This window comes from Mesocricetus auratus, unplaced genomic scaffold (assembly GCF_017639785.1).
Source record: "Mesocricetus auratus isolate SY011 unplaced genomic scaffold, BCM_Maur_2.0 Super-Scaffold_100676, whole genome shotgun sequence".
Lineage (NCBI taxonomy): Eukaryota > Metazoa > Chordata > Mammalia > Rodentia > Cricetidae > Mesocricetus > Mesocricetus auratus.
This window is the reverse complement of record NW_024429266.1, coordinates 129252784-129280490: the sequence shown is the minus strand read 5'-3', so window position 1 is coordinate 129280490 and position 27707 is coordinate 129252784. Positions and strand designations below refer to the sequence as shown.

Here is a 27707-nt window from a genome sequence, read left to right as displayed (position 1 = left end):
GTCAGTTTCTCAGAAAACCTGGTATCAGTCTACTTCCAAACCTAGCAATACCACTCTTGGGCATATACCCAAAGGATGCTCAGTCATATCACAAGCACACTTGCTCAACTATGTTCATAGAAGCATTATGCATAATAGCCAGAACCTGGAACAACCCAAATACCTCTCAACTGAAGTATGGATAAAGAAAATAAGGTACATTTACACAATGGAGTATTCTCAACTGTAAAAATCTATGGCATCATGAAATGAAATTTGCAGGCAAGTGGATGGAACCAGAAAAAATCATCCTGAGTGGGATAACCCCAACCCAGAAAGACAAACACAGTATGTACTCATTCATAGATGGATATTAGATGTAAAACAGAGGATAACCAGGCTGCAATCCACAACCCCAGAGAAACTAGGTAACAAGGACACTAAGAGGGACACATGGATCTCCCTGGGAAGAGGAAATAGATAAGATCTCCTAGGTAAATTGGGGGTGGGGTAGAGATGAGGGGATATGGGATGAGACCATTAGAGAATGGGTCAGTAGTGTTGGGGGAAGGACAGAGAGGGAGAGCAATGAAAGAGATATCTTGGTAGAAGGAGCCATTATGGAGAAGCCTGGTGCTAGGGAAATTCCCAGGAATCCACAAGGATGACCCTAGTTAAGATTCCTAGCAATAGTGTAGAAGGTACCTGAACTGACCTCCTCTAATCAGATTGGTGACTGATTGATGACCCTAATTGCCATCATATAACCTCCATCCAGTAAGTGATGGAAGCACATGCAGAGACCCACAGCCAAGCACAGAACTGAGCTCCAGGAATCCAGTCAAAGAGGGATTGTATGAGCAAGAGGAGTCAAGATCATGATGGGGAAACCCAAAGAGACAGCTGGCTTGAGTTTGTGTGACCTCTAAGACTCTGGACTGACTCTGGGGATCCTGCATGGGGCCTAACTAGGCCTGCTGCATGTGGGTGACAGTTGGGTGGTTTGGTCTGTTTGTGGGACCCCTGACAGTAAGACCAGGATCTGTCCTTAGTGCATGAGCTGGCTTTTTGGAACCTATCCCCTTGAGTGGCATGCCTTTTACTCAACCTTGATGAATGGGGAAGTGGGGGAGGGGGCTTGGTCCTGCCTCAGAGACTTGATAAGCCAGGCTTAGTTGACTCCCCATGGGAGACCTTACCCTTTCTGGAGAGTGGATAGGAGTTGGGGAAGGTTGGGGGTGAGGGGGGTGTGAGAGACAGGAGATGGGGAGGGAGGGGGATCTGCAGTTGGTATATAAAATGAATAAAAAATGTAAAATAAAAAGAGAGACTATATGTGAATGTGGGGTGTGTGTATGTGTGTGTGTGTGTGTGTGTATCTTTTCCAACAAATGTTGAAATACCACAAGCATATTGTGGAGTTACGTTGATTTAACATTTGAATGGTGAGTGAAACCAATAATTCGATGAGTACTGTTAAAAATAAAACTTTTTGACAGCAAGCAACAAGGAGTGGTTAATTTTAGATCTGGGTCTCATCGTTGGTAAAATGTTAAACTTGTGTTGACACCTTCTATGGTGGTTTGAATGATAATGGCCTCCACAAGCTTATATATCTGAATGCTTGGTTCCCTATGGGGACATTCTCTTTCACACCACTGCACCTTCTTACTATGCTTAATTGGCAGCAACACTATCTAATACCTTCAGTCTCCATGTGAACAAGCACCTTTTAATAGTTATCCTAGGGACATTTTAAGCAGAGGACTCAGCTACTCTCAGAATGCCCAAGTAAGGACATTCAAGAAAGTTAATGTCAATAGTGAGCCAAAATAAGCATGCAAAGGAATAAAAATACGCCAGAAATGGAAACTGAGCTAGTGTTTCCTAGAAAAGCCTCTGTCAGTGTCACTGTGGTTATGCACTTAGCTGAGTTTTTCATTTGCAAAAGGCCATGTCACAGGCACAGGCTGACATTTTGGCTCACATGTTGGACTCCGACTGCCTCACATGACCCACCTCCACTGTCTTAGGCTTGCTCTTTAGAAAGCCTGCGCTTACTAGACAGACAAGCAGCTACTTAGAATGAGGAAGAAAAGGAGAGTGGAGGGAGGAAAATTGACACTCTGCATTGGTGAAAGAGTCCTAGTCTTGCTAAAAATATTGTCATTTTTCAACAACTTTTTAACTGTTGAAAGTTTTGAAAATTCTAAATACCTATAATTTTGGTTTACCAAAGAGAGTGAGCCCCCTGCCCTGCGCCCTCCCTTATGCCAGGTGATAGAGGCAAGAGAACAAGTGTGGTACACAGAGTCCTTGGGTCCTAGGTACCTAGGAACCGAGTAGGATGACAGAAGCACTCTTATGCATAACTAGTAGCACAAGTTCTAGTTGACCTGAACCCTGAATTAAACGACAGACATAGATGAGGAGCATTCTTCTATGTTGTGCGAGAAAGACCACCTGATTAATTTGCCTATGGAGAAAGAGAAAATCCAAAGAAGGCTGTATTCTCACAACTTGATATACTTTGCGTCACGGTCATGTTTAAACTTGACTCTTAAACAATCGTGTCTTACTCTGAAGTTAATAAAATGTCTGAGGAGCACTTAAAGCAATGGCCGTCTGATAATGCTGTGGGTAGATGGAGGTCGGTAACCAGTGGCCTTTTGGCGTTTTAGACTATACATCTTCCGAAAAGAAAAAGAGATTTTTAAGACTACAGTTCCAATATATGTTCAACTGCTTTTCATTATATATGCATAGGTGAATAATTTATAAACTAAATAAAATTATTGAAAAATAACCTATCCCATAAAGCATAGAGAGTTCATCATCAATATCTGGCCCCCATAGTTTTTATATCATGTCATTTTGATATCACCAGCCGTCCTTTCAACTAACAGAAGCTACTGTGTACTTACTTATCCGCTATTTATTTAGCTTATTCTCACTTGGGGTTAACATTACTTAGATGGCACCACAAAACTTATAAATTTGGATTTGTTTTTAATGTTTTGCAGAAAAAAACAGGTAGCATATTATGAACAATCTTATGGAAATATCAGCAAAGTTGAAATATTTGTTTCTATAGAAACAATAGTGACTTAATCTTAATTATAGCTCAGGTGGGCCTGAAATTTGCAGAAGACCTCTCCCCCACAACCGCCCACCCCCACCCCTCCACCCCCCCGCTCCAGCCTAGGATGCCAGTTGAGATACCTGGTTTACATTTCTTACTTTAGACTGAGACAATTCTGTTAACTTTGTTACAAAAGATTTCCACGTCTCTGAACCATCTTGTTACAAAGCCGAATTGATTCTGAAATTTAAAAGCTGCGTTTGCAGCCATTATACAACTTATTAGAGGATGGAAATTACATGAGGCACAATCGATCTGCAGGTTGTGGATTCTAGAAGTGCACTTTTCCCAACTTTAACACCAGACAAAAGAGGAGGCAGAAAGCCGAATTCTAAGTCGGACTGGTGGCCTGGGCAGGGCGGGATGGGGGGGAGTAGGGTCCTGGGGCGACACCGGGACAGCAGCATCGAAGTTCTGCTTTGTTCATCAACTGATAATAAGGGAAAGAAAAAAGTTTAGCTAGGCGTGTTCGATTCTCAGTGTGAACACAGATAAGAAATATTTACCCAGGGTATTTTGTTTTAAACTAACCCCTGCTGTTTTGTATGTCCTTAAAGGGACGTTTAAATAAATGGCATGTTAGCTGATGAGTTGCTAAGTGGCTCTGGGTCGGTTCGCGCGTCGGCTTTGTCACATTTTCTGGCACACACCGCCTGCACTGGACGGTTTCCCTCTTCTCAGAACCGCAGTAAGCACGCGGGCCGCTAGCGGCTGGGGTCACACGCCTGGGTTCCTTTCTCACTTAGTTTTAGACCCTCCCTCTGAGGCTTGCATTGGGCGTGGTGAGAGTGCAGGAGGTACTTCCCCAAGGGCCCGGCACTCCCGCCGGGGCACTTGCCGTGGCCACAGCACGGGAGGACCACGCTGTCGCGCGGACTCCTGCGCGTGGCGCGGCGCTCCGCCAGCGAGTGCCGGGATCCCTCTCGGCGTCCTGTGCGCAGGAATACCTCCGGTGAGTGGCGGCATGGGGCGAGCGCCGAGGAACTCGGTAAGGCGGCCTCGCGGCTCCGGGGTCCATTGTCGCACTTCTTCACCCTCGGGACTGAGCCTCGGGCTTCCCTGGGATGAGAATAGTGGTTGGTGCCCTTGACGAGAGGCTGGAGGAGAGCCACACCTCGGGACGGCAGTTACCCAGTCCCACACTCGGGAGACTGAGGCAGGGGATCACGGCTTCATTACAGGGTGAGATGCAGTCTTAAAAGTAGAGGAGAGAGGGAAAAAGAGATTAGATTCCTGTTCTCCATTAGTGAGGAATGGGTACAGCACCCCTTTCTCTGTGCAACCCCCACCCTGATTCGGTGAGTCCTCTATCCCTTTGTTCCGCACAGCAGTGCGCTCACATTCTCGCCTCGTAGTTCTTGAATGTCACAGTGGTTAGTTAGATAGGATGGCAAACTTTGAACCGCAGTCTGACTTTAGAGAGGAATCCTGTTAGAACAGCAAGTGCTGTTTCTCAGTAACAGGATCGCTTTCCTACTGCTGCACCTGGCTTGTTCTCTAGCAAATTTTCCATCACTGCTTTTAACATGTAACCACCAAATGTCTAAAGAGATCTGGAACAACGGTTTCCTTTGCTCTTGGAAGTTTCTGGTACTCTTCGCATAGGGGCACAACGTTTTTGCTGTTTTTAAAGCAAAAATGTGAATTGAATGTCCGTTTTTCTCACGGCATTTGGTGGGCACTGTAGCGAATAGAAGACATATTTAATACCTTCAAAGTTAAAATCAGAGGTATACTTAAGAGTATAGCAAACGAAGAGGCGGCACCTAGTTTTAATCAAATTAATCTTTCAGTGGCACTAGGTGAATGCTTAAAGAGAGAGATCAAAAGTTCAGGCTACCTACCTGAATTTTAACAACGTCCTTGAAAAAAAAGTGGTGTTCTTTTCCTTTTCAGCAAGGGAACAGGAAGGTTATTTACTGAGCACTTGCTGAACGCTTGGTGCGGTGCTTAAGAGCATCTCATTTTAGCTCCACAATAGGTTCATGAAGCAGGGACCATTTTGTTTCTCATTCTGTAGACAGGCCACACAGCTAGAATCGTCAGCTGAGACTGCAGCCTCTTTCCCAGGCCTTCTGCTCAGTTCTTGACTAACATAGTTGCTCAGGGGGCTCTTTTTATAGCTACTTTGTGGTACTGATGTAGGAGCACTGAGGCTCACTGAAAAATAAATGAGCTGCATAGGCCAATTCCCAGAGAACTGCAATAGGCAGTACGGGATGAACTGTTGTTAGGTCAGCAAGCATCCAGAGTGATGGAGAAGTAAGAGGAAAACAGGGGACATGCTCTAGTGTGGCTCTGAGTCTACTCCTAGGTTTCCAGTGTCATCTTGATCACGGCACATGTCACCACAGTATAGAAAGAATAATGGTTACCTTGTATAGTAAAACAAGGGTTAAGGACTAAGTGATAGACTCTGCATTGTGGACAATTGTTTTAAAAGGCCAGAAGATGATCAAGTTTAAGTTAATCAAACTGTGTTTTGTCACTACACTACAATGTCAAGGAAAGGAACTGGTTAAGTAACTGTCAGACAGAGATGTTGGCAATGTGGGTTGTTAGGGCAGAAACTTAAGCTGAATTCTCTGTATGAGAAACCTTGAAGGATGACTGTTCGTCTTCAGTTTACCTCACTTTATACAAAGGTAGAGGGTGATGTCACAAGATGAAGTAAACTTGTCCGGATTTCCCAAGAGGCAGAAATAAACCTCAAGCCTCCATGCATTGACCACACATAGAGACTTCAGCACTGAGGTATCAAGCAGAGAGATGTCTGTCCAATAAACGAGGAAGGATCATCTTGCAGGGGATTTGATTTGTTATCGTTGTTTTTAATCTTGTGTCTATGTGGTGGTGAGTGGGTATGTTCACATGAGTGCAGATGCCCATAGAGGCCAGATGTGTCCAATACCCTGGAACTAGGGTTCCAGGTTGTTGTGAGCTGCCTGATGTTGGTGCTGGGAACTGAACTCAGATTTTCTACAAGAGCGATTCCCACTCTTAACCACTAAGCCATTTCCCCAGCCTTATGATTTAATTTTCTCAATAAATGTTGGTTGCATTTGATTTTATTTGGGGTCTTTTTCCTTTGCTCTTGTTTTATATTTTTTGAGGATTTTTGTTTGTTTGCTTGTTTTCTTCTACTTTGTTTGATTTGTTTCACCTTTTTTGTTTGTTTTGTTGTTGTTATTGTTTTTACATCCCAAAGTTTCCCCTCCCTCCCTTCTTCCCAGGTCCTCCCCCCACTCCCCTCCCACCCCATCCATTCTTACTCCACTGTTTCTCTTCAGATCCAGGAGGGCATCCTATGGATATCAGCCAGCCATGGTATATCAAGTCACAGTGAGACTAGGCTCCTCCCCTTCTATTAAGGCTGGATAAGGCAATCTAGTAGGAGAAATTGGTCCCAAAAACAGACAGCCAAGTCATAGACAGTCCCTCCTCCCACTGTTAGGAGTCTCACAGGAAGACCAAGTTACTCAACTGTAACATATATGCATAGTGTCTAGGTCAGTCCCATACAGGCTCCTTGGTTGTCAGTTCTGTCTCTGTGAGCCTCTATGAGCCCAGGCTAGTTGGATCTGTGGGTTTTCTTGGGATGCCTTTGGCATCACTGGGTTCTACAATCCTTCCTCCCAGCTCTTCCACAGGATTCCCCAAACTCCACCTATGTTTGGTTGTGTGTCTCTGCATCTGCTTCCATCAGTTGCTAGGTCAAGCTTCTCTGATGACAGTTGGGCTAGGCACCTATCTCTGAGTATAGCAAGATGTCATTATGAATCATTACATTGACTTTTCTTTAAGATGAGCTTCTTACTATGTTTCCCAGCCTGGCTTTGAATGCCTGTGCCATAGTGATCTGTCAGTTTCAGCTTCCTGAGTACTGAAGTTTCATGTCTATACCACCTTACCTAGTTTGGTCATTTAAATCTTTCAGTAGTATGTATGTATGTATGTATGTATGTATGTATGTGTACCCATGTGCACACCTGCCACAGTTAGCATGTGGAGGTCAGGAGAAATGTGTAGGCACTGGTTGTTTCCTTCCACTTTGGGACCCAAGAATGAAACTCAGGTCATCATGCTTGCACAAACACTTTTAACCTCTGAACCACTTGCTAGCTCTTCTTGTTGTTTATTTTTAGTTTTGTTTGTTTGTTTTTTCCCTATGCCATCTTGACTCGGTGATGATGGAATCTTAATGTGGTTTTCATTTGCATTTCACTGGTATCTGGTAATGTTGGACACTTGTACATGCTTGTTAGCTGTTTGCACTTCATCTTCTCAGAACTGTCCTTGTCATTAGCCTATATATTGCCTGGGTTATCTGATTTCTTGTTGCTTAGGCCTTCTTTTTAGTTTATATATGCTATATACTAATCCTCTGGTGTATAACTGGCAAAGATTGCTGGAGACTGTCTCTTCACTTGATTATCTATTTCTTTTTCTGTGCAGAAACTTTTACAATTCATTAGGTCCGATTTGTCCATTGGAGTTACTTCTTGCATGACTAGAATCCAGTTACAGAAGTCCCCGGCTATGCCCATGTCTGGAAGGATGCTCCTTACCTTTTCCTTTAATGGTTTTAGTGCTCCTGTTCTTTCATTCAGACCTTAGGCCTGATTGGAGGTGATTTTTGTAGAGGTCCTAGTTTCATTCTTTAACATGTGGATATCCAGTTTTCGAAGAACTGCTTGATGAAGCAGCTGTCTTTTCCACATTACATATTTTTAGCATCTTTGCTGAAAGAAAAAAAACAGGTGGCTGTAGCTGTGTAGGTTAGAATCTGTGTCTTTAGTTACATAGATTGTGTTTGTTTTGTGTGAACACTGTGCTGTTTTAGTTACTATAGCCCTGTACTACAACTTGAAATCAGGTATGTGACATATCTAGCAGTGTTCTTTTTTGCTCAGAATTGCTTTGGATATCTGGGATCTTCTGTATTTACAAACTAATTTTAAGATTTTTTTCTGTCCTGTGAAGAATGTTGACAGAATTTGATTGGTGGTTTCCTCGAATCTGGAGCTTTCTTTTGGAAGTGTCGCCATTTTCACAATATTCTCCTAATCTGTGAACATGGGATGTCTTTCCACCTTTTAGTGTTTCTTTTGTGTTTTAACCTTTTCATTGAAGAGGCTTGCACTTCTTTACTTGGGTTTATTGTAAAGTGGATTTTTTGTTTTGTTTTGGTATTATTTGTTTTAATGTGTGCGTGTGTGTGTGTGTGTGTGTGTGTGTGTGTGTGTTGAATGGTATTTTCCCCCAGTTTCTTTGTCTGCATGTTTTAATAGGTATATAGGAAAAGTAATAATTTTATATATTAATTTTGCATCCTGCCACATTGCTGAAGGTGTTTCTCTGTTCTGAGTTTTCTGGTGGGGTCTTTAGGTTGGTTGGTTGTTTAGTTGGTTGGTATGATACAAGGCCTCACTATTCAGTCCTAACTGGGCTGGAACTGCCATGTAGACCAGGATGACTTCTGACTCACATAGATCAGCTTGCCTCTGTCTCCCCAAGGTGAGGACTGTCATGCTGAGCCAAATTCTCTTACGTATAGAAGGATGTCTTCTGCAAACAAGTACACCTTGACTTCTTCCTGTCTTATTTGCTTTCCTTTTTATTCCCTTCTCATGTCTTACTGCTCTGGCTAAGACTTTAAATGCTGTATTGAGTAAGAGAGGAGAAAGTAAAAACCCTTGTCTTGTTCCTGATCTTAGAGGAAATGCTTTCAGCATTTTTTTCCATTTAGCATACTATTGGAAATAAGTTTGCTACATCTAGTTTTTATTGTGATGAAATATATTCCTTCCATTCCTAATCTCTCAAAGGATGTTAGATTTTGTTTAAAAGGCTTTTCTGTATCAATTGAAATGATCAAGTGATTTCTGTCCTTGATTCCATTAATGGGCTGTATTACATTGGTTTACTTGTATGTGGTAAACCATCCATATATCTCAGGAATGAATCTGGTAAGATATTTTTAAGGATAAATGATAAAGCGATCCTAAAAGGGCTGAAAATAAACAAACAAATAAAAAAACAAACATTAAGGAGTTTCCTAAACTCAGGCAAGAAAGTCCCTATCCTTGGGTAAAAGCTAAGGAGAACCACAGAACTGGAAATAGTGAGATGAGAGGGAATCCAGTGGTGCCTCAGCAGCTGCACAAGGATGGAAGACAGGTGTGTGTGCACCAAATTTGGTTCACATAAGTGGTGTTTCAGGTACTGGGTAGAAAGAGAAAACTCTGAAGAAGGGTTGCTGGCTACATGGTGACTTTAGAAACTGCCTACTAATTTCAGAAGAAGGTGGGAAAGTCTAGCTTTCTCAATTTTACTTAGCTAAAAAGCTTGCCTTACTAAAGCTTATGGCACCATAGAGAGAATTATCAGAGAACACACCAAAAGATTAGGTAGTAGGGTATCACAGCTGTTAACTGTCATGTGATTGAAGCAGACCACCCTGCTCAAACAGTGCAGGCCTACATACTCTTCACAAAGGTCCAAAAGGTGTTTCAAACAGGAGCCATTGCAACAGAAAAGAGGTCTGATCAGCTCTTTGTAAAGCAATATTTCTATGCCAGACAAGAACATAACAAAGATGTTTCCCCAGGTGTCCAGCTTTTGCCTGGTAAGAGGCAGGGATGACATACAAATTGCAAACTTAAACAAGGCTGCACAGCTACCAGCAGGAAATATTCACTCACCATCCTGCCTCTGTTACAGCACAGGTGAAATGAGATGTTAAGGCAACCTCACCCCCACCCCCAGCCTCCCACCCCACCCCCAATTGTAAGCCTTTTAGACTCAAACAAAGAGAACACAGGTAATGGTAATTTCTAGTACATGCAATGAAAAGATTCCTGCCTGCCACCATCTTCTAGTGATATGAAAATTATACCATCTCTATCTTCTACTCCAAGGAGAGGTGGATTTTTCTTTTCGGTAGCAACTAGAGAAAACTTTACACTACCAAGGTCCAACCCTCGGTATCTGCCAATGTTAAAAGAAGAGTAGCAGAGAATCCAAAACTTTTGGATTGTTTATTCAGGAAGAGAGGGACAGATGAGGCGGGGGGGCGGGGGTGAGGGTAAGGCAACATCCAGAGGAAGAGCTGAAACCAGTTACTTACAGCACAACGCACCTGGATAGTGTCATATCTATTTTTTTTTCTTTTTCAGTCTTGTGATTTGATCATTTTTATTATTTTACGTTTGTAGATGCTTTGCTTGCATGGATGTCTGTGCATCATATCCATGCCTCGGGCCTGTGAGGGCAGAAGAGGGTGTAAGATTTCCTGGAACTGGAGTTATAAATGATTGTGAGCCACGATGTGGATGCTGAGAATCAAATACAAGTCCTCCAGAAAATCAGCCAGTACTCTTAAGTAGAGTCATCTCTGCTGCCCCAATTTGATAACTTTAATTTTGGTAAAAAAATATTTTATAAAAGAAAATTATTTTATGGGAGTCCAGGCATGACACATGCCTTTAATGCCATCACTCAGGAGTCAGAGGCAGGCAGATCTCTGTGAGTTCAAGGTCAGTCTGGTCTATAAAATGAGCTCTGGGACAGCTAGGATTACACAGAGAAACCCTCCCCTCCCCCCCAAAAAATGTTTTAATCTGGGAATATCTCGGAAATAAACATATGCTCCATTAAAAAGTTATTTATCTCTTTTATAGAAAAAAACTTTTGACATGGCTTTCTTTCCTTTCTAACTCCCTCCTTTTTAAAGCATAATTTTCATTTAGATAATAAATTTTACTGATTGGTTAGCATGCTAAGATTTCTAAGCCTTTCTTTTTCTTTCTAAGCTATTTAAATACTGGTTTTGTAAAAGGTCTAGTATTTTAATAATTTAATAGCACACAAGTAGAGTAAGATGGAGTGGCTCAGGCCTGTAATCCTAGCACTTAGAAGGGGAAAGTAAGAGGATAAAGAGTTCAAAATCAGGACTGATGAGATGACTCAGTGGGTTAAGGAACTTGCTGTCACCAAGCCTGATAATGTGATTTCAATCCCTGGGTCCCACAGACTGGGAGAAGAGAACCAACTTCCACAAGTGGTCCTTTGACCTCCATACACTTGCCATGGCACAGGTGCACATGCACAAATAGATAAATAGGGGATGGATAGATGGATGGATAGAAGAATGGATGGATGGATGGAAGAATGGATGGATTGATGGATGGATGAAAGCTAGAATTTTAAAGATTAAACAAGGTGTTCAAGATCATGCTCAACGTACAATAAATAGGAAGCTAGCTTGAACTACATATGACTATGTCTCAATTATTTTTAATTACACAAAAACATTTGTAGTCTTTCAAAATTTCGAGTCATTGAAATTTTTATTAGAACCTTGAAAGCTATAAAAGAATTGGTTTTGTTTTTATTTTTTGTAACACTTTCTTGAGTCTACTGTTAATTTACAGGATGACTTTATAACACAACAAGCCTAGTGTACATTCAGAATCAATGTTTGATAGTTCAGTGGTGAACAGAAATGTCACCTATCAAGAAGGTGGCTGCAGGAGGCAGGGGTGGGGGGTGGGGGGAAGGATGGGGCATAACAAACAGCAGCCCCTGTCAACCTTTGAGAGGCCTTCTTTCAATGCCTAACATCCAATATTTTACCTTGTTCAGAAAAATGTACAATTCCAGTACACTGAAAGTGATTCAGAAAGCAAAACCATCCAGGACTAAAGAGAAAATGAAATAGACCGCAGCCTCGGTGGACAGCTTACTTGGTAAGTCATGAACCAGAGACACTTCCACATTAATCTTCCTAACGGCTTTGTTTGGGCGGGCATTGCTAATGGGATGAGGAAATGAGGCCCTCACACACAGCAGCACACAGCAGAACTGAAATATACTAGCCTTTTCTTTTCTCACAATACCACCTTCTTCCTTCAACGTACTACAGCGTCGCAGAGGAAAACAAATGTGAACATACAAAGTGTTCCTGTCTGGGTGAAATTCTCATCCGTGGAAGACCTCACCTGTGGAAGACCAAGGGTTTGGGTTTTTTTCGTGGTCTGCTCAAGGACAGCTTCCAAGAAGCTGCTTGTTTTGTGCTTGTCTCTGAGGTGACTGGCAGAGACTGGCAGGGAGCAGCTGCTGTGCCTTCCTGTCTCTGCTGGGTGGCACCGCTTGGGGGTCCCTCACTGCTCTCCCTCTGAGCATGGTTTTTTTTCACTGTCTGGGAGCCGTGCTTGATGAGTCAGGGACAGAGTCTTTCATCCTGGGATGCATGAGAGAGCTGTAGTTTTGATATTGACCATAGAGGCAGGCTATGTGAAGGATGTTGACAGCCCATGTGAGGTTTCATTTTATTGGAAGATGCCTTATTTACTTGAAGGTTGTTGAGCGGTCTGAACTTCTCATAAATGGAATTGTTTTCACCTGGTTCTCAGGGAAAATCAATGCTTATGTTTACATCACTGTGTTATACTTCTTACTGGATTGTTCCCCATTGCTCAGTTTGCTTTTTTGTACCATCCAGTACCACATGCCTAGAGGTGGCACTGTCCCCCAGTGACCTTAGGTCTACCTGCTTTAATCATTACACCATTCAGGACCACCTGTTCAGGAGTGCCACTGCCCCCAGTGACCTGGGACCACCTATATTAACCATTAATCAAGAAGATGCACCACAGACAACTTTTTTCTTTTTTAATTGAAAATTTATGAAATATACTCTGATAAAAATTTGCCCTTCCCCATCTCTTCCCAGACCCTCCCCCACCTCCCACCCATCCAATTTAGCTCCTTCTTTTTGACTGTTCAGAAAACAAACAGGCAAATAAAAAAACAGATTTTGAAAAAAAAATGAAAAAGCATAAGAAGCACACAGATACAAAAAATAAATAAACTGAGCCCAAAACAGACAAGCAAAATACCATAAAGATTTTTTTAATGCCCAAATACAGCAATGTGAAATTTAAAAAAAATCTACAAAAGTACCACTGAGTACATTTTGTGTTAGCCATTTACTGCTGGGAATGTGATCTACTTTTATATACCCAGTCAGATTCCACTGGAGAAAATCATTTTTACATTAGCAAATGGGTGTCAGTTGGAGATCGTTTCTCAAATAGGGATGGGAAATGGTGTCCAGCTTGAACCTGTCCTGTCCCTGTGTGTGGTACCATGGTCTCTGTGAGTTCATATGTGCATCCTTCCTGCTGTATCTGGAAGACACTGTTTCCTTGCTGTCCCACATCATCTCTGGCTCTTACAATCTTTTTACCTCCTCTGCCTTGTTGCTCCCAGAGCCATAGGGGATGAGATCGATAAGGACATTTCATTTAGGAGTGAGTGTTCCTAAGTCTCTCACTCTTGGCTGATAAGGAAATATAAGCATACACTTGATAAGGGTATGGTAAAATACTTTCAAGAGAAACTGGTAACCCAGGTTAGTCTCTGCAGCTTTCTGAGACCAGACCGGAACCCTGAAAAGAAAGGGCTTCTCTTCTCAGCCCTTTATTCCACTAGCCCGCATGCACCTGTAGCCACGCCCAAAACGGGAGTGGTAAGGAGCATAGGTGCCTAGGTTTCTCCCTACACTTACCACATTGCCCTGTTGTAGGTCTCTGTGTTAGTTTTCATCCACTGAAAGAGAAACCTTTTCTGATAATGGCTGAGCAAGGTCTGATCTATGAGTACAGCAAAAATGACATTAGAAGTCATGTTATTGTTGTGTTCCTTTAGCAGAACAACAGCATATTGTTTTCCCCTAGGCAGGTGCCCTATCTAATCTCAAATTCTAGGTAGCCCAAGCAGTGTTGGGCATGTGTTTCCATCTCACGGAGTGGGCCTTAAATCAAATCAGAAAGTGGTTGTTTACTCTCATAACATTTGTACCCTTATTGCACCAGAATATCTTGTAGTCAGGTTACCATTATAGATTTCAGGGTTTGTAACTGGGTTGCTGTTTACCTTTCTCCTCTGGTACCATGCAGAATACCTTCCAGTACCTTGAACACCAGTCAGAAAGTGTAAAGTCTATAGTTAGATACCAGCTCAACTTCTTCATGTTTAAGGAGATATATGTGAGCATTGCCTTCAGCAATAGAGCCTTACAATCAGTTTGTGGAGAGCTACCAATAGCCTTGACCTGAGTTGTTTGAGGGTGTCCATGGGAGAACCCCTTTGGCTAACAACTCAATTAGATGTAACCCATTCCTGTCATTTGAGTTTCACTTGGTGCCAGAGATGTCTAGTTGACACATTGTCTTCTCTGTCATTTGGTGACTCCATTTAGATTTATTCTATGTATGTATAGTTTAAGAGGCTTATAATTTAGTAGGTTTCCACATACCCCATCAAATGATCCTTGGTGTTGTCCCTCTCACCATTCCCCCTCCTTACCCCCTTTTCCTTTCTTCTTCTCATTTAATCCTCCCATTCCACTATCCCCACTGTCTCTCTGTAACTACAAATTTATATCCTCTTCCTTGGGAAACCCTACCCTCTCCCCAACTCCCTTATTAGTTAACTAATCTCTGTGGTTGCATGAATTGTAGGGTGCCTAATGAAGGCTTAAAAGCCAACAACTACTTATAAGACAATATATACCATGTATGTCTTTTGGGTTACCTCACTTTGAATGAACTTCTCAGACTCCATCCATTTACCTATGAAATTTATGCTTTCATTTCTAACAGCTGAATAATAATTCCACTGTGTAAATATATCATAGTTTCTTTATTCCTTCATCAGTTGATGGATATCTAGGCCCTCTGTACTATCTGGCTACTATGAATAGAGCACAAGGATAAGCAAGTGTCTCTATAGTAGAATGTAGAGTCCCTTATAGGCCCAAGAGTACTGTAGATGGATCTAGATCTATTCCTGGCTTCTTGAGGAATTGTGGCTGTTCAAGTTTTCATTCCCACCTTGATGAATAAGTGTGCCCTTTCCCCCACATCCTCACCAATATGAGCTGTGATACAGGGGCATTTTCTCAGTTGAGAGTCTCTCTTTCCAAATGACTCTAGCCTGCATCAAGTCAACATAAAACTAACCAGGACAATTGAACTCAGTCAACTTCATAAACAAACACTTCACTGTTAAACCATGACCTTCCCTTTCTTGCTCGTCGTGATGATCTCAGTATTCATACTATAATATAAAACTTTAAAATCTCACAGTCTTTAATACTTAAAACACTTACAAGTTAAGTCTCTTTATAATATTCAAACTCTGTAAAATTCCAAAGTCTCTTCATTGTGGGCTCCTGTAAAATCAAAAATAAGTTCAATACTTTTTTACTCTGAGAGAAAAATCAGGGCATAGTCACGATCAGATCAAAGCAAAACCAAAATACAACAGTGTAAAGCTGAGAGTCAGACTCAGAGACTCTCAGTCTTCCAGGCTCTAAAGGATATGCCACAGCACGCACTGTGCCTTATAGGCTCAAGCTAACTACACACACAGCCCTTGCTGTCCTTGGTCATCACTCCATGGTACTAACATCTCCAAAATGTTGGGGTCTCCACTGAAACTTTGCTGCACCTTCACCGACAGCCTCTCTTGGGCTTTCTTCAAGGACCCTGGTCCTGCCATATTGTGTGAAACCTCAACTTCTCTCCATGACCCCTTCAATCCTAGAACTTTGTTTGCAATGGAGGCTGCACCTTCACTAATGAACTCTCCTGCCTCTCCTCAGGGATTCCTGCCCTCCCACACGATGACAAGTTTCAGCTGCTCACCGTGACCCCTTCATACCTTCAAAACCAGTACCACCTTGGTGAATCTTACATATTACCAAGTCCGGCTGCCAGCATGAGATGTAGCCTTGGACCCTCTGGACCACAGCTTCTGTGTGCTGACCCTGAGGAAATACATCCAGAAGATTTCACCTAAATGATGTTGGTCTCTTCTTAATCACGGTTGATTATACCGATTGTCCCAACAAAGCAAAGATTTCACCCTACTGTTATTAATTCAAAACATCACTCAATACTGATAGAGCCTTTGCTTCCCTCTGAAACGTGAAAAGTTAGCTCTTCATCATCTGTACTGCTGACAGGTTTGTCTTCCTAGTTCCCACAATAATTGACTAAGCTCTAGATGCTCAATGACTTTTCCAGTTCAAAGTTCCAAGTCCTTCCACAATCCTCCCCAGAACAATCTGGTCTGGTCTGTCAGAGCAATACCATACTTCTGTTCCCAATTTCTAACTTAGGATTTCTATTGCTGTGATAAAACATCATGGCTAAAGTGTTTTATCTTTATCTGTGGAGGGAGGGGTTTATTTATCTTACACTTATATATCACAGTCCATCATTGAAAGAAGTTATGGCAGAAACTGAATCAAGAACCATGAAAGAATACTGTGTGCTGACTTTCTCCACTTGGCTGCTCAGCCTGTTTTCTTATAGCACCCAGAACCACCCACCCATAAGTTGTTCTGTTCCTAGTGAGCTGGGACCACCTATACCAATCATTAATCAAGAAAATGCCCCCATAGGGTTTCCTACAGACAGATCTTATGGGAGGCATTTTCTAAATGGAGAGTCCCTTTCCTCAAATGACTCTAGCTTATGTCAAGTTGACATAAAACTAACCAAGACAAAAATCAAAATGATATCCTTTTGTTGCTGTTATTTTGAGACAGGGGTTTGCCAAGGCTGACTTCAAATTTGTCAGACTCCTGCCTTGGGTTCCAGTTTTAAATTACTTCAAAGTCTGCTTTGTTCATTTCCCCCTCTGTACCCACATGTTTAAGAGTTAATCCCCAGTGATTTGAGGAGATGCAGACTTCGGGAGGTGATCATATCCCAGAGCTCAGCACGCATGAGTGGGATTAGTGACCCAGCTGCCTTGCTCCTTATACCATGGGGAGCAAGCCCAGAAGTGCCATCTATGAACTGAGGAGCAGGTCCTTATCAGACATTGAAACTGCTGCCTTCTTGATCTGAGGCTTTCTGTTGCTCCCAGCATCACTCTGGAGCTTTCGCAGCAGTCTGAACGCAGTGAGATTCCCAGCCCCTTCTCAGTCTCTGCCCATTCATTGTATCTTACCCTTGCACATCGTTGAAAGAAATTATGGCAGAACCAAGATGGTTCTCTGAGATGGGGTAGGGGACAGAAAGTGGCTATGAATCATCAGTTTCCTAGTTTTACAGTCTTAACAACATGGGGAAACAGGAGTCCTTGAATCGTTCTGGAAAGTGGTGGTTCTGGTTATTTTCTAAATGTTCTTAACATGAATGAATTTGTCTTCTTTTCCAAGGGGAACTCAAGGTGCATTCTGGAATTAACTGCTCATGGCACACACTGTTAGAGAGTGCTTGTTGGGACTGATTTTTTTATTCATGTGGCTCTTGATTAAAGCAAATATAGGTAAGATATTTCTGCAACCTAGTCTGTGGAAGTTTAAATTCTCAGATATAAATGACCATACATTGTGGTAAGTGTTCTAAGTGGATTTTGTGGTCACTCATTTAATGGATAAGTCTGGCTCTGTAGTATTACCTTATTTGTTTTAATAATTAATGTAAGGATATAATCGTGCATTTGTTCTTAAGAAACTGGCTAAGAAACATGAAGCCTAATGGAAGCATATTTTACATTAAAGTGCATTTTAGGACAAGAAAGATGGCTCAGCAGGTAAAGGCACTTGCTGTGCAAACCTGGCCACTTGAGTTTGATCCCGTGAGCCCATACTCTAGTCTCCATATATGTGCTGTGGTACATGTGAACACACACACACACACGTAAATATTAAATAAAATAAAAATTAAAGTGTATTTTAGTAGGGATATTTATGGTCAAATTCAACTATAATATATATATTGTATATGGCAGGGGCTACATTTTCCTGGCTTTATAAGTAAGAGTTTGATTTTGGCTTTCTGACCTATTATAATGAAGAATAAAAGAAACCAAGGCCAATCATAGAAGAAAAATAAGATAGGGAGAGAGACTCCATTTAGCCTTGAACATGAAAAATTAGTGTTATATTTTAAAGGATTGTTCAGTGTTTCAATTACTTGAGATAAATAATAACTTCTTTGTCAATTCTTCCTTGCACATTGATCCTATCATAGAATTATCCCCAAAGACTTCCAGTGGGGACTTTACATCACATCTGAAGTTGAGAATGAATCCGTATTTTGTAGTTCTTTTTACTTAAGTGTGCCAGTGGAAGGCTTTTGGAAGTGAGTTAAATGGGAGTTCAAGGTGGCATTGGCTATAGTAATACAGTCATCCAAAAAGAGGAGCATGCATGACATTTAGCTCAACCATACCACCCAGGGTCCTACAGCTTGAAGAAATGTCAAAATGCAGATATTGGACCCACTCTCCTTTGTTTTTTGTTTGTTTCTTTGGTACATTCTCTGACTATGTAGCCTGATCTGGCCTCTAATTCGTGATGCCCCAACTCAGACTCCCAAGTGCTGGCATCATAGAACCGCACCTGGCTTCTGATTTTCACCCCCGATGCCAATTAAAAACACACTTGAACCTTTGAATATTTTTCTTTTTTATAATATGATATTACATATTAAATTCATTTCATACGACTGATGGTTAAGAGAAAAAATTTTTAAATGATGTTACAAGTTATACTCATTTAATACAACTGATGAGAAGAAATTATTTCTAGATATGCCCCTAGGGTCTTGTAAAATTGTCTTAGTTTTTCTTAATGTAATTATTAAGATAAGCATTTTAAATTACAAAGGCATTAGTAAACATGCAATTTATCCTGGGACGCTCTCTTTGGGTAGTCTACACATGTGAAATCTGCACATGCAAAAGTTCCATGAGAGATTTTGGAACTGCATTCCAGAATGTTCTTTCAAATGCTACTTTCTTGCTACTTTCCTCTTGTGCTTATGATTATAGTATGGATATTTTGAGAAGAACATATATTTAATTCAAGAACATTTTAGTATGGCTATCTTCTGGTCCCCAGCATTGCCAATGCTGCCGGAGCAATGTAGGTTATTAATAGTTCCATGACCTGATGAGTTTTAATTTTACCCTGCTGTGGGTTTGAACAAACACCCACCATCTAGAAATGGGTGTCTTCCTTCCAGATGAGTTTTACATTTGTCTCTTCAGATGCATGCAAGAGAGGCACCGTGACTGTCAAGCCTTCCCCTGTGATTCCACTTGGGTCAGCTGCCAATATTTCCTGCTCTTTGCATCCCAAACAAGGCTGTTTGAATCATTCCGGTCCTAACAAATTAGTCCTCTTAAAGGTCGACAGAATAGTCCATTTCCACTACGGTCAATCCTCCACTTTTCAAGTCACCAACCTTTCCCTTGGTATGACCTTGTTCGTCTGCAGGCTGGACTGTAGCCCTGGTCGGTACCGAGTGTGTGGGGCAGAGATCTCAGTTGGTGGTGAGCATTCTTTTCTGAACTCTTCCGGTGTGTGTGTGTGTGTGTGTGTGTATTTGACATGAGGTAAATAAAAGCCCAAACACCAGACAGATTTCTTTGTTCTCCAATAACATTACGTATTTTATTGTAAGAGCACTATGAGACTCTCTGTGTGTAAAGGCCAGAGACGACCAGAATTAGCAAGTTATTTAGCAACTCATAGTCTCTCCCGACCTCTTGCCCTTGACTCTCTCTCACTTCTGTTTCTTCCTTTCCTCTTTCTCTGACCATTGGGAGAACTTGCTTTCTCTCTGTCCTTGGCTCTCTGTAGCTAGATTGCCATACCCTCTTGATTTAGGAAACTGGTTCAAAGCCACAAGCTCTTTTCCAACTCTTGTGTCCCACCCAGGCTGGCAGCACACTGCAAGACTGCATCACCACAGTATTAATACAGCTGACTTCTGAATAGCACATTCTCACATTTAAAAAGCTCCTGAAGCCTGTTCTTGGGAAGAATTTTGCCCTTGTGAAGACAGAGACCTTTAATACCAAATCAGTATTCCAAGTACTCAGAGACAATAAGGGAGAATAATAGCAACGAAGTCCTGCAGGAACTCCACCTTTATTTGGCAGAGAATAGCATAAAACTATAAAGCTAACAAGACTCTATACCCATAAATAATAAAGATGAGTTAATATTGAAATACTAAAAAAAAATATGGTTGTTTTTCCAGAGAAAGAGTAGAATTATGACTGGCTAGCCACACCTGAACTGGGACCCTGACTCTGCCCTGAAAAATTTTGTAGTCTGGCCAGATGTTTTGCCTACGTCTTAGTTTCTTCTTTGAAAACATGACAAATAATGTTACCTACTTTATGGAGTTCTCTGGCTGAGAACTGCCATAAAACACTTGGCACAGGTTTTAGGCTACAGGAAGTGATCAGTATCATCATAGTTGCTTTAATTATTAGAGAAAATTCATGCCTTGGGAGAAAATATGATCACTTTAGAATATGGCTTCATCTAGATTTGTGGGTCATGTTGAAGTTATTATCTATGTACTACAAATAACATCTAGATATCACCTACAGAATATTTCAATGGCAAGCCTTGTTCTTTCCTTTTAAAGTTGCTCCAGAGCCACCTCGAAACTTATCGTGCATCCAGATAGGAGAACATGGAATGGTGACCTGCACCTGGGACCCTGGACAAGATACACATCTGAAAACCCATTACACTTTACAGTGAGTGAGGGACTTTGTGGCTGTTTTGTATATATTTTATCTTACATGGCTTTCAGTACTACCAAATATTTTTTATTATATGCCAAAGAGAGGCAGCAATAGATTCCTCCCCTAGATTTTAAATACTGTTCCCAGTGTCTTCAGTGAGAGCTGTCTCAGTCATTTTAACTGATATCTTGGTCCTACATTCTCATTCAAGTTTTTCTTTGAGTCATCCAAGACCTCAGTTAAGGTGGTCTCCCTGCAACTGGGTTAGACTGGCTGTGTAAAACCCCATCTCCTTTGCAATCCCACACTCTTGGGCATCATGAGATATAAATAAACTCCTCCTTGGAGGAATTACATTTTAAAATGCAATTGACTGGTGTGAGAAGAAGGAATGCGGGGAATCTTCCTTCCTGAAATATATCCCATAATCCCATCACAAGGCCACAGGTGAGAAGGAGACAGAAAAGCCAGTGGGACCAGGATTGGAGTCTTCCAATCACCACACTGTGAGCCCAAACCGTACTTCCATTCAATGGAGGTCAGATACTCAAAGATCCTTTGGATGAAGGTTGGAAGTGCCCTGAGGAACCAAAATTATAGCCAGGGTTTGGGGAAATGAACAGTGTAGGCGAATACCCTTATGAGCACTCATTTAAAAAGATTTCCCACAAAAGGGGGTAAAGAGGAGACATGGTCATATATATAAGAAAAGGAGTCAAGTATCCCCACAGCATATCCATAGTAATAGAACCAGCCTTAAAATGTGTCTGGAATTTTTGATGTTAGAACATTTTGTTCTTTTGTAGTGATTGCAGGAAGCAGAATGTAAAGTGTATTGCTAACACAGTTGTGTTTGGGTTACAGGTTGACTGGACCAAACAATGTGACCTGTCAGGACCAGTGCCGCTGTCAGAATTGTAATCACTTGAATCTTGGGATCAGTCTAACCTCTGATTTAGCTGAATCCAAGTTCACCGTCATTGTCACTGCCGCCAACGGTCTCGGAAACTCTTCTTCACTTCCGTTTATGTTCACGTTCTTGGACATAGGTACATTTGATTGCAGTTTTTCAGGTGTCATTTACTGGCACGTGAAAATTATATTAAAGCTCACTCTAATTTTCTATGTGTACCTTTTTTAAAGGAGTTAAGAACTGATGGAAAGTAAGGAATAGCTACAGACAAAGTCAGGGCAACTTTGACACATCTAAAAGCAGGGCTCTGTGGCCATGTAGCAGTGGCTACAGAATGGCACCTTCCACTTCCTTCTCTTAGAGAAATGAGAGTTTCTGACTTCTTCATAGTGACAGAAGCTGCTGCCAGTGACACCACTGACTGAGGAACGTCCCAGGAGGTCATGCAGGCGTCCTTTTATTCCACTGGTTATCCCCACTGTGCACACTGTGCAAACAATGTGTCATGATATAAATGTATCTTCTCTGAGAATGCTAACCTCTAACCCTCATCCCCGGGAACTGGCATGAACCAGTCCCAGCATATGTGTGAACAATAGCATTGGCTTAGCTGAATTAGAGGCCAGTCTCAAGCATCCCAACTGGCAATCATCCAGACGGACCTGAGACCATCCAGGTGGGCCTGAGTGTCTGTCCTGCCTACAGCTCCTAGTCACACTATGTCTCTCTGCCTTCCTACAGCTCCTAGTCACACTATGTCTCTCTGCCTTCCTGTGGTATCTTTGTTATTTACATTCCTCTTTGCTCTCCATCTTTCTCCTCCTCCACTTCTGTCTCTTTTTATAATAATTTATTTTTTAATTTAATTTAAATTAGAAACAAGTTTGCTTCACATGTCAGTCCTAGCTCCCTCTCCCTTCCTCCCTTCCACCTCCCTTCAATCCTCCCCCAACCCCTTCCCCACTCCCCACTCCACTCTCCAAGGAGGGTGAGGCCCTTGTTGGGGGATCTCTAAAGTCTATCATATGATCTGGGGCAGGGCCTAGGCCCTCCCCAATGTGTCCAGGTAGAGACAACATCCCTTACTTCTGTCTCTTTAAAAACCACTTGTGTCTACACCGCCTTCTTTCCCTGTCCTTTTCTGTTTGTCTTGTTTTTTTTGCTTTGCTTTGAATTTTCCTAACATTTTTTCCTGAAGTGGTCACTCTGCCTTTGCAGTCACTGGCATATTGGTTTTCTTTAAATCTTACAAGTGGAGTCAACACATTCACTATTTGGTAAGATAAGGTTGGGCTAAAAGCAATCATTTCAATGGCCGAGAAGTGAACCCAACATTTTAAATAGCTCAGGTCAGTACTGAAAGCAATCACTGATCATAAAGCCTGACTTTCACATTCTGGTTTCTCTTGGTTACTAGTGAGGCCTCTTCCTCCGTGGGACATCAGAATCGATTTTCTAAATGCTTCTGGGAGCAGATGTGCCCTGCAGTGGAAAGATGAGGGCCAAGTGGTGCTCAATCGACTCAGATACCGGCCTTTTAACAGCAGGACATGGAATATGGTAACAGTCTTTAGAGGGATGGGGAAAAAATCAGAACGGGCCCTTGACACTGATGTACAGACTCATCTCGTCATGTCAACAAAGCAGGGAGCTTGAAAACTTTTAGCCTGGAAACACATATTGGAAATCTATCAGAAAGCTATATATACCTCTGTCTGCTTTTTGAATTTTTTTTAATGTGTCCAAGTGTTTCCCTGAATGTATGTGTGCTCCCACCCCCTGGAGACCATAAGAGGGAATCAGATCCTGATCTGAGTTTTATTTCCATTGATAACTTTTGTTCATTTATTTGTTTATTTTTTGTGTGATGTGTGTGTGTGTGTGTGTGTGTAAGAAAGGGGTGGGGTGGGAGGCATGCAGAGGTCAGAGGACAACGGATGGGAGTTGGTTACATCATGGAAATCTTGGGGATCAAAATCAAGTTGTCAGACTTGTCAGAAAGCCCCTTCACCCACAAAGCAATCTCATGACATCCTTAATGTCTTTTCTTTAAGCTGCAGGCTTGGTTAGTTGGGTTGGTTTCAGGGGTGCTGAGAATTGAACCCAAGGCCTTGCCTGTATCAGGCAGGGGTCCTGACACTGTGCTGCTTTCCAACCCTTAAATTTCATTTTACTGTTGTTTTTGGTTTGTGTGTGTGTGTGTTTGTGTGTGTCCAGGTACATGTGTGCCACAGAGTATATGTAGAAGTCAGAAGAAAACTTTTGGGAGTCAGTCCTCTCCTCCCGCCGTGAGCTCTGGGTACAGAACTCAGGTCATAAGGCCTGCACAACCAGCACCATTCCCTGCTGAGTCACTGATTCTAAATGCTTTAATCCAAAGGCTTTTATAAGCCTTTTTCAAATAAGCAATTGTTTCTCCTTTTTCTTCTATCGCCTGTCTCACTTTTCTTTTTTAACATTAAGGAGCATGTACTCAAAGGCTTGTTTGAAACTAAATATTCCCAAGGAAAGGACTGCAGTTAGATATATGAGGCGCTACGCTGTTTGTGTGGGGGCGTTGTGGGGTGCACTGTGTCATGGTTTGCATGAGTCGGGGAACAACCTTGAGTGTCAGTCCCGACCTTACAATTACACCTCATTTGAGACAGGGTGTGTTTGTTGGTCACAGATACACACACCAGGTGAGGGGCCCATGAGCTTGCAGTATTCTCCTGTCTCCTGCACCACCTCTCTGGGATTACAAATGCCTGTGACTGCACTTACACGTTTCCTGGAGATTTGGCTCAGGCCCTAACATTTATTCAGCAAGAACTTTACTCACTGAGCCGCTTTCCCAGCCCGGCACTACCATTTTTATAAAACAAAGCGTAGGATTATGATCCCTTCAAGAACTTTTGTGAAGTACGGGTGGCTTATAATAATGGGAAAGGATTGGCTCCACATATAGTTGAAACTCATGAGAACATAACTAATACTTTGTTCCTGAAGTCAGTTTTATGTCGAGTTCATCACATGCTTTTTATATATGGTATAGAAATTTCTCCACCTGACTTTAAAAACTGATAGATTTTTTTGGACTAGTATGATGTCACATACCTATAATCCCAGTGCGCTGAAGGACAAAGTTTCAGGCCAGCCTGTGCTGTGTACTGTGTGTGAGTGTTACCCATGGAAGCCAAAGGAGGGAGGAGCCTGTGAGACTGGAGTTACAGACAGCTGTGAGCCACCACCACAGGTACTGGGAATGGAACCCAGGTCCTCTGCAAGAGCAGCCAATGCTCTTAACCACTGAGCCATCTCTCCAGTCTCAATGTTTACTATTTTGTGGGGAGAGGGCCCTTATCTCCTTGTTTTGGCCATTGCATACCCTCTGCCTGTACTGAACTGTCCCAATCCACAATCCACTCTATAAGAATTCACAAGCATCCTATCTCAGCGGAACAAATCTCATCTGATTCAAGGTTAATGCTACAAATGCCAAAGGAAGATACGGCCTACAAAATCTGAAACCATTTACAGAATATGAATTTCAGATTTCCTCTAAGCTACATCTTTCTAAAGGAAGTTGGAGCGATTGGAGTGAGTCGCTGACAACACGAACACCCGAAGAAGGTAGGTATCCAGCAAAACTGAGGTGGGTGGGAATCAGGAAAGGGAGGCAAAATCTTCCTTGGAGTAGACTCTTTCAGAGCATGTGGCACAGAAACTGCCAGGAGGGTAAGTTTATGATGCTAAGAAGCTTTAGCATGAGGCTGCTCTAGCCCCTGTTGCCCATCAGCCAGCCAATTTATTACCATACAGTTAAATGTGTTCTTATTCCTCTTACTATCTCAGTACCTGTTGGTCCCCAAAACTGCAGCTGGTAATTAGCTTCATTTCTTTGATATATTTTATCTCATTGGTTCCTTGAAAATTATACAGATAATTTAGAAACTATAAACCATACGAAAAGTGTGAACAAATTTCTGAAGACAGTATCTAAAATAAAAGTAAGGTTCAACAACTCTCTTTCCTCAAATTTTGCATTGCCCTTCTTCAAGCCTTGGATGTCATCCTGCTCTACCAGGTTTAGGAGCATCATAACAAGTTCAAGTATTTATCTAATAAATGGGCTTTTCCTTTTGATAATTATTGAGAAGTCAATTTCATTGAAATATAAGCAAACATTTTACAGAAACAGAAATTCATTTAATCTTTCTATCATATTATCAAATTGTTCTCTTTTTTTATTAGTTCTTTAAGAGTTTTGTTTAATCTATTTTGATCATAGTCACTCCCTCCCCCAAATCCTACCCGTCTGATAACTAACCCACACAAATACGTCTTCTTTTTTTTTCTTGTTGTTTGTTTGTTTGTTTGTTTTTAAAACCCATAAAGTTCAATTTGTGCTGCCCATATATGCTAGGATGTGTGGCCATCACTGAAGAACCACACACCTTTAAAGAAACTAACTCTCAATTGCCAATAGCTCCTAAGCAGGGACTAGAGCTTCATGGTCACCTCCCCATGCATGCTGAGACTTTGTCCAGCTTGAGCTTGCACAGCTCTTATGCATGCTGTCTCAACTGCTGTGAACCCAAATGTGCAACTGTCCTGCTGTGTCTAGAAAGCACTTCCTAATAATAACAACCCTTTGAATTCACTTCCTAATAATAACCCTTTGAATTCACAAGAATCCTGGTTTTCTTTTGTTTGTTTGTTTGTTTGTTTGTTTGTTAAGCACTCATTAGTGGCATAGTATAGAAATTTTCATACTGTTGTGGGGTATTTGCCAGGGGAGACTGGACATGGGTTTAAGCCAACAGAAAATTTGTATTAGCTGGCCAGTGACTATACTGGGTATTCAGAGTCACAGTGCAGCCCTGAGCCTTTCTGAGATGAACTTTTAAGCACAAAAAAAAAAAAAAGTTCTGGGTTGATGTAGTTCAGTTACAAGAACAGTTAGCCAGAAACAGAACTACAGAAGCTAAAAAGCAAGGTTAGTACATTTTGAAACTCCCCCAAAACTATGTACTTTGAGGGATTAGGGCTTTGTTTTAGTTTTGGCAGGTGGTGCTGTCTACATGCTGAGTTTTACAGCCTGAATGGTATTTCCATCATGGGGTCAGTTGTGCTAAGGTCAGGGACCTACTCAGACCTGGAGTCCTGTTACTTTATGTAAATTTACATCAAAGAAAAAATACATAAATATAATCAATTGCATTGCTATCTAGAGTTTGGTTTTGTGACATAAATTCTAAGTGGCTGCCTTGGAACTCACTACGTAGACCTGGGTGGCCTTGAACTCGCAGAGATCTGTCAGCTTCTGCTTCCCAAGTGCTGGGATTTAAAATGTGCACTCCATACCCAGCTGGGACTTTCCTAATCCTGATGTGAACACCTAAGTGGTTATTTGCAAAGGTGGGAGTATGTATATATGAGAAGCAGCCTTGTGATTGGGCTGTTGTCTTTGAGCTCCTAATGGCGGTTTTGTTTGCTTGTTTTAAGACAGACTCTCACTATGTAGTTCTGTCTACCCTGGAACTCAATATGTAGACCAGGCTGACCTCAAACTCAAAGACCACTCCCCTGCCTTTGCTTCCTGAGTGTTGGGATTAAAGATGTGTGCCACTACAACCTGTCTCTTCATAGTCTTCTGGTAACTAATGACACTTAACAGTGACATGCTGGTGGCGTCCAAGACCCCAGAGAGACCCAATACCTGCTATGAGAATATTACACCCAGTACAGAGTTTGAATAATAATCTTCATGCCTCATGATAATTGCATTTCTCCACATAAGAAAATATCTAAAGTGAACTCATCTAGCAAGTGCTAATTAAATACCTCATTTTGTGACTAAAGGTCACAGCAGGGACCCGCATGTCCCTCAGTAGTCCAGAGACTTTCTTTATACTCTTTAATGAAGTTGAAATGAATTTTTGTTTGTTCACTTGTTTATTTGTTTCAAGACAGAGTCTCTCTGTGTAGCCCAGACTGTCCTAGAACTCGCTTTAGGCCTGGCTGGCCTCAAACTCAGAGATCTTCCTGCCTCGACCTCGGTGCTGAGATTAAAGGCATGTGCCACACATGTGAAGTGATTTTTTTGAAAAAAGA

The 27707-nt window shown here is 41.8% G+C and overlaps 1 protein-coding gene across 5 annotated transcripts in view; it reads left to right on the top strand.

Moving 5' to 3' along the window:
* The first annotated feature begins 3936 nt into the window (after positions 1–3936).
* Il12rb2 (interleukin 12 receptor subunit beta 2) overlaps positions 3937–27707 on the top strand; it is an 83657-nt gene continuing 59886 nt past the window's right edge. The window contains exons 1-9 of one of the 5 annotated variants that reach the window (XM_021230630.2): positions 3937–4109; positions 11768–11871; positions 15795–15996; positions 17364–17473; positions 19202–19486; positions 20596–20710; positions 21563–21747; positions 23029–23171; positions 25073–25223. In XM_021230630.2, the coding sequence (XP_021086289.2) occupies positions 17398–17473; positions 19202–19486; positions 20596–20710; positions 21563–21747; positions 23029–23171; positions 25073–25223 (955 nt within the window). In that variant the 5' untranslated portion in view covers positions 3937–4109; positions 11768–11871; positions 15795–15996; positions 17364–17397. Of the gene's footprint in view, positions 4110–11767; positions 11872–15794; positions 17474–19201; positions 19487–20595; positions 20711–21562; positions 21748–23028; positions 23172–25072; positions 25224–27707 lie in introns of all 5 variants that reach the window. The other 4 variants (XM_013117753.3, XM_021230629.2, XM_040738452.1 and 1 more) reach the window with 4 other exon arrangements.